The 7,495-nt window shown below is 49.4% G+C and overlaps 1 protein-coding gene across 13 annotated transcripts in view; it reads right to left on the bottom strand.

The window, feature by feature from the left end:
• Positions 1–4,744: 4,744 nt before the first annotated feature.
• Col13a1 (collagen type XIII alpha 1 chain) overlaps positions 4,745–7,495 on the bottom strand; it is a 133,488-nt gene continuing 130,737 nt past the window's right edge. For all 13 annotated transcript variants that reach the window (XM_040732215.1, XM_021227617.2, XM_021227616.2 and 10 more), the window contains 2 exons: positions 6,265–6,303; positions 4,745–5,025 (listed from right to left, as the gene is read on the bottom strand). In XM_040732215.1, coding sequence (XP_040588149.1) covers positions 5,023–5,025; positions 6,265–6,303 — 42 coding nt within the window. In that variant the 3' untranslated portion in view covers positions 4,745–5,022. The remainder of the gene's footprint in view (positions 5,026–6,264; positions 6,304–7,495) is intronic.

The following is a 7,495-nucleotide window of genomic DNA, read 5'->3' as shown; positions in this document are numbered from 1 at the left end:
CCAGGGTTATGCACACACACACACACACACACATGCCTCAAGCTTGCAAAGTCAGCTCCATGCATGATGCTATTGTGGTCCAAAGACTCCAGGCAGTGGGGAGCACAGGACGTCCCAGGGTCCATAGTCATCCAGGGAGCTGATCTGGGCATAGAATCAGAGGGCTTCAGGGTATCAGAGACGAAGGGGAGATGGCCACTGGAGATAGCCCAAGTCTAACGTCCTCATCTGAAACTTGGACATACCATGGCCTGGAGCTTCCCAAGACCAGACAGCGAATGTTAGAGAAAGGGGCCAAAAGCCCAGTCCGTGGACCAGTCCATAGACCAAGTCATGTCACTGTGAAGTCAAGCGGCTGGGAATGGTGGTGAGCATGCTCAGTCATAGATGGGGTTGGAGGAGTATGTGGGAAGGGGCTAACTCACTCCCTGAGCAAGGTGGGGCTTCTTTCAGCTTTCTGCTTAAGTCACTAGAGTGGGGACGGCCGTTACTCGTGTCTGTTGAGCTGCCTGCAGTCTCCACACAGATGAAGTTGGGCAGTACGTCCCCTGTGGCAACATGTCCCACGGGGCAAAAGCACAGGGCAGGCAGCAGCTGGAGCTGCCCTTTGGCCCCAAAGAATACAGTGAGAATCTTGAGTACTGCCTTTTCTTTTTCCGTGTCTCATGTAGCCCAGGCTAAGCTCAAACTCACCTCGGAGCTGAAGATGACCTAGAATTTCTGACTTCGTGCCTTACTCTCCCAAGTGCAAGTATTCCAAGTGTGCACCAGCCAACCAGATTGAGTTTAGATAGTTCCGGGCACAGAACCCAGGGCTTGGCACATGCTGGGCCAGCACTGGATAACTGGGCTACCTTCCCATGCTCAGAATGACCTTTTCCTGAGGGCTCCTACAGTGCACCCTGCAACCATACCCACCCTTGTCCTGATCATGCCCATCCTCTTGAGTCAGGGCTGGTACCTTGGGTCTTTCAAGCCTTCCTTTCCTGCACTCAGCACAATTAAGATCCAGTGGAGAAGCTAGGGTAAGGATGGGGGCTGCGGTGCAGCTCAGTGCCCTGAGGGAGATAAGGGGGTTCCTGGCTGAGGCGCACAGGGGTCCAATGGTGTGGAAAGATGGTGGGTTTATGTACACAGGCCTGTGAACCCCTAGCCAGGATGGTGGAGTATCCACAGCTAGGCTTGAAGTGATATATGGGCCCCACCTTAGTTAACAGTGGTGACAGTCCTGTTTCCTGCCACTGTTGTTTCCTTTGCCTGTGTCTTTCTGCTTCTCTTTATGTGGTGCTGGGGATGCTACCCTGGGCCTCTCAAGTGCCAGGCAATCTTCTACCATTAAGCTATAGCCCGGGCTTCACTGGAACCCACGATAGCCTCTGATTCTCTATCCTCGGGCCCCAGCCTCTGAGGCCCAGTGCCATACCAAGCATTCTCTATTACGGTGGGCGACTAGAATTCTCTTGGTGTTGTTAAGTGGGCGAATGGCACAGGTTTGGGGCAGGAGAGGTTGCCCACTGTCCCCAGAAGACTCAGTTGATGTGGGTCTTGGGTGCTAATGGGGGGGCAGTGTTCCTGTGTGTGGTTTCACTCTTATTCTGATGATGTCATCGCTGAGTTGTGGCTACATCTAGCCAGCAGCCTTGGGAGAACCTGGCAGCATTCTGACTTTCCACAGCCTCAACCAGGAGTGGGAAAGTTGGTCCAGGAGCTAGGGGGCCTCCAAGTCAGGGTGAGGGTCAGTTTCAATAAACCCAACTTGAGGCAGGCCGTGTGACTTTGGAGGGCCAGGCATTTTTGCCTATGTGGATTCCTTCCTCCATAAAAATGTAGAACACCCTATTTTGTGGCTGCTGGTAGACAAACTGATGTGTTGCTGGTTGGAGTCTTGTTATATTTCGCTTCTGAATGTAAAGACGGTGAAATTAGTGTTTGGAGCTCTTGTCACTGAGTAGGATGGGGAAGATGCTTGGGGTGGGGTCACGGGGCCATCATGAAAGGACTCAAGGTTTGGGCCTGGCTAGGGTGGCTGCACGCTTCTTCTCCACAAGGAGGGGAGGGAGGGGGCAGACAAATGCTATCCATGTCCACTGGGATTCACTCTAATCAGCAGCTTCAGTTTTCAGATGAGGAAGTCAGTACCAGGAGGAAGCTGGTACCCAGGAAGAAAGGTCTGATTTCTAGCCTACTGGATGTTGCAAGTGAGCCCTGGGTTCCTATACAGAACTAGAGTCTGGGCAGCATGGTTCCATTCACATAACAGTTAATGAGTATGAACTCACCCTCACACCTCACACATAGGAATGTGAAGGATGGAGTGAGTGAGCGTGTGTGTGTGTGTGTGTGTGTGTGTGTGTGTGTGTGTGTGTGTATGGGGGCAGGGCCCATTAACAGTGGCTGTATAGAGGAAATGTAAAATGGAAATAGTTCTGGAAAGGGAGGTATTGAAATTCCCAGAATCCTGTGCAGTTTCAAGGTTCCATTAGAAGCCCCAAGGATACTCTAAACACCTAACAATAGGCCAGCAGTCTACACTGTTACATCCTAGTAATACTGACCTAGTCATCAACAGAGGTTTCCTGAGCACTGGGGAGATGGCTTAGTGGTTAAAGCATTTGCTGAGCAAATATGAGGACCTGAACTCAGATCCCCAGATCCCACACAAATGTTCCCAGTCTCAGAAGGCAGGGGCGTGAGGCACCCCAGAGCAATTTAGCTACTGAAACTAGACATATTGGCAAGATCTGGGTTTGACTGAGAGGTCCTGCCTTTTGAATACAATGGAAGACGGATGGGGATGACCTGACATCAACCTGGAGCCTCCACCCACATACCTGCATGCACAGGTACCTATATGTATACCCACACACATGCAAACATGCACACACACACACACACATTATACACAGCTATGAAAGTGGAAAAAAACATCAAAAAACAAAGAGGTTTCCTGAAACTTTTACCAAGCAGACACTGTGATAGGAGGAATAATATACAACAAAACTTTCTCCCCCCTCTTTTTTTTTTTTTGGAAACAAGATTTTACTGTGCAGTCCGAGTTGGTCCCAAATTTGCAATCTTTTGGCTTCAGTCTCTCCATAGATCTATTTCTTGTGTGTGTATCTATGTGTGTGTGTGTGTAATGTATATATGTGTATGTATGTGTGCATATATATATATGGGTGTGTATATATATATATGCATGTATAGGTATGCATACACACACACACACACACACACACACACACGTATATGTATGAACAAGAGCTGCACTAGAAGACAATGTCAGGCACTGGTCCTCAGAACCCACCCACCTTGTTTCTTAAGACAAGGTCTTTTTCAGCCTGAGGCTTCCGATTAGGCTAAGCTAGCTGGCGGCTAGCAAGGCCAGGGGATTCCAAGCATGTGTCCCCACACTTAGCTTTTCCTTGTGGGTTTGGAGGACTGAACTCAGGTCCTCAGTCTTGCACAGTAGGCATGTTACTGTCAAAATTTTCTGACACAACAATTTCATTTCTTTAAAAAAAACCAGCAAAAACACTCTTTTACTTTGTGTGTTCTCATGCTTTGCCTGCAGGTATGTGTGTGGACCACATGCATGCTTGGTGCCCATGGAGGTCAGAAGAGGACATTGGATCCCTTAGGGCTGGAGTTACAGGTGGATGTGCGTGCTGAGGGCACTGGGAATCAAACCCTGGTCCTCTGCAAGTGCAGCCAGTGCTCTGAGCCATGGAGCCAACTCTCCAGCCCCACAGCAACTCTTTTTTTCCTACAAAATAACGCAACTTGAGGTTTGTCACATGTAGCTGAACTCTAGTGGGAGTGGTGGTGGAGTAAATTGGCTCATGAGGCAAAACTCCCTCCTTCAGCCGGCTGCACTTGGATCTGCAGATTTCCATAAAGTTACCCTAGTGCTCTGCAGTAGCCATTACTAGTGGCAGTACCTCAAAAGGGGCTACAGAAGTTTGAATGAGAAATGAGACCAGAACCCTTAGACTCCAGTTGGTGGTGCTGTTTGGAGAGGCTAATTGAGTGTTTAGGGGGTGGAGCTTTGCTGAGGGAAGTCCCTCCCTGGGGGTGGGCTTTGGGGGTTTTATAGCCTGGCCCCACTTCCTGTTCTCCTTCTCCCGTTCCTGTGTACGGATAAGATGTGAACAGCCAGCTTCCTGCTCTTGTTCCATGCCTTCTACCCCTCTGATAGACTCTACCCCTCTGAACTGTGGCCCAAAAACAACCCTTAGCTGCTCTAGGTTGCTTCTGGTTATGATATTTTATCACAGCAACAGAAATAGTAACTGATACAGAGAGCAAACAAACTAAAAGAAACGCCCTACCAAACCCTGAAGCAATACTTAAATCTCCTTTGCAGCCCTGTGGGCCGTCGGTGTTGCTGAACCCTCAATGCTCATGTGATGAATTTGGGGTGTGATGTAAGGAACATCTAAAGGAGTCCCCACCCTCCTTTTGTTGAAGCTAACATTTCCCAACATTGCTCCAACACTTCTGAGGGCTCCTGCTTCTGAGACTTCCTGCTTGCACAAGACAGGATGGATTTAATTTAGCGATTAATCAGGATCATAGCTTGGCACTTTTAACTTTTTTTCTTTTTAATAATGAAAGTCACTTAGGGTTTAAAGTATTGTCAGACACATCTAGTCTGGCGAGCATCTCCACATTTCCGAGAGTTCCCACAAAGCTTGCCACACCTCTGCGCTGGCAGGCTCCCCTTGGCACTGGGACACAATAATTTACTAAGTTGTGATGTTTAATAAGTGTGCACAAATATCATGCAACATTAAGAGCAGACTCACAGACAGTGTATTAGAAACAGATTTATACAAAAATGTCTTGTAAACAAAAGGGAAAGGGGTTATTTTCTGTACAAAATATGCAGGCTTTCCTCTTTTCTCTTTTTTAATGATCTGCAAGATGCACCATACTTTGGGCATTTTCAAAAAGTGAAAACTGTATAAAAATAAATATCCTATGTACAAACACACACAGGCCAATCCAAGGTTAGAGGCGTCACTGCAAAACAAAACCAGAACAACGGAGAGTTAGTTTCAGGGCGCCTGAATGCTGACTCCCCAGGGCCAAAAGAGATGGATTTGTCTTAGATTGCATCAGAACCTGTGATAGGGACGTGTAAAACCTTAAACCCCCTAGAGGGAAGATCCTTATCTGGACACTCCCACCCTAGAATGGGAAACCCAACTTTCACCTTGATGCTACTCCCGGTATGGCCACTAGAGGGCAGTCTCTCTATGCTGTTTTGGAAACCATGCTCTGCACTCCATCTGCCCAGAGAGTCACTTCTGGAATGAACCAGCAGACCTGTGCTTCTTTAGTTGATTCCCCAACATGCTATAGCTCTGGACAGCAGCTGTGGTTCCTTGCTAAGGGCAACACATTCCATATTCTGCCCACCAGCAACAACCATGAAGGAGAATCTTTGGGGGACGCAGGAAGGTCCTCTGACAGCTCCTGGATGAGGCTCTGAGAAAAGTGCAGATTCTGGGGGTGTGGGGGGAGGCACCGCCCCCTCAGTGCTTCTCCTTTCTATGAAGCTTGTAAGCTCTTTAGGTACCCATGAGTTCAGTCTAGGTCTGATGCCTGGTTTGTCTACCTATGTTTTTCACTCCTGGGCATCAATGAGATTTTGGGGTGCTGAGCGATCTCATTGTACAATTCTGAGTTACAGGCACAGGGCTGGACTAAGCCTAAACTCTGGCGAGTGTGGGTTCCTGAACCCTACTATGAGGACATACTGGTAGCTTTAGATGATGGGGGGGGCAGTGAGAAGATGCTGAGGGGGGGGTGAGCTGCAGGGAGATGACTATCTACCTGCTGCAGACCTTGCCCTTAGGCTGGGGTGTCCTGTGACTTGGGAGCTGGGGCAGAGAGGGCTGGCCTTGAGGATTAGAATGACTCGGTATTCGGGACACTCCCACCTCCGAGGTGAGTGGATGCTGAGATTACACACACGTACCCCCATGCAGGATTTATGCAGGGCTTTGTGCATGCTAAGCAAACATTCTTATCAACAAGTCTGGCCCCTTACAATGTCTCCAAGTGCTCTCCAGGTGTGTGCAGTGAGTGGGTGTTTAGTGGGCGGGCACCCCTGTCCTCTGACAACCTCTGGTGAGGTAGCACCTTTTTTTGACCCACATCTGCAGAAAAGCAAGATGGCAAACTGCCAGCTTGATGGCACTGTTGGAAAGGGCTGTACCTTTGACCCTGAGCTGCAAGGGCTTCTGGGAATCTTACCTTGTTCCAGCAGCCTTGGACTGGTAAGCCATCTTCTCCCTGCGAGGAGGTGGAGAATACTTAAGACTCTTGAGATAGTTAGCTGAGGAGACAGGTGACAATGACACCAACATTTCCATAGCCTAGCCAGGGCGTGGCCCACCCACTGTTGTCTGCTTCCTTCCCCTTCCTTTCTTGCTCTGGGTCAGCATCTTAGAAGTGGGTGGAAGCATGCAGTTGTCATCGTTTTCCCTTTGGCTAATGCCAAGTGTAGCTACAGCACAAGGCTAAGAGTGACCTGTTGTGATATATTGTTTATGACCTAATAAAGCCACCGAAGATCAGAATGCAAAGCTAGCCACAGCCATAGAAGCTGACGGTGGTGGCACACACCTTTAATTCCAGGATCTCTCTGAGCTCAAGGCCACCTTGGCCTACACAGTCTAAAAGAGAAACAGAGCTCACACCTTTAATCTCAGCACTAGAGAGTATATAAGAATCTCAGTGCAGTCTCAGAGGCAGTTTAGGATTCTGAGGCTTGGTGGAGAGCAGTGCAGTCTATGCAGTCTGAGGTTCAGCGGATTGCCCCTTCAGTCTGAGCATTGGTAGAGGTGAGAACTTTCTAGTGGCTGGTGCTTTGCTTCTCTGATCTTTAACCCCAATGTCTGTCTCTGGGTTTTCTATCATGCCACAGCAAATCACCCCACTGCCACAGTGTGGCACACTGTAACAGGGACTTCTGTGGCCTGTGGGCTCAGCCTGCACAGATGTCCTTGAGTAACACAGAGGACCATCTTTTCTCTGAGTTTGTAGAGTGCTGAGAACGCAGGTCACTGGGCACTTGGGCCTCCTGGTCTTCCTCTACAAGCCTGTCAAGGGAACGGTGTGCTGTGGCACCCAACCTGCCTGAGTTTGTTTCTCTTCCTAAGCAATGGGAGGTGTCATCCAAACAGTCTCAGATAATGGTGACTACTGGGTGGGGACAGAGTGGAAGGGACAGGCAGCCTCAGGAAGATTGCAACAGGATCTTGAGAGGTCTTTTTGGCCCTGCCTCAGACACTCGAATCTTGAGGGAGATGGAGCATTGCGATAGGAAGGGACTGCACTGTCTGAGGCTAGGAAGCAGCTGCAGGATGCCGTGCCCACGCGAGGGAACCTTCACAAGTCTTCTTGGGCCTCCCTGGCACACCCTGAAGCAGTCCTGGAATCTTCCAAAGGTCAGGCGGGGGGGGGGAGGGCCAGGTGGAACCAA

This window comes from Mesocricetus auratus, unplaced genomic scaffold (genome assembly GCF_017639785.1).
Source record: "Mesocricetus auratus isolate SY011 unplaced genomic scaffold, BCM_Maur_2.0 Super-Scaffold_100027, whole genome shotgun sequence".
In the NCBI taxonomy this organism is placed as follows: Eukaryota; Metazoa; Chordata; class Mammalia; order Rodentia; family Cricetidae; genus Mesocricetus; species Mesocricetus auratus.
Note: the sequence above shows the minus strand (reverse complement) of the source record. Positions and strands in the feature narration are given on the sequence as shown.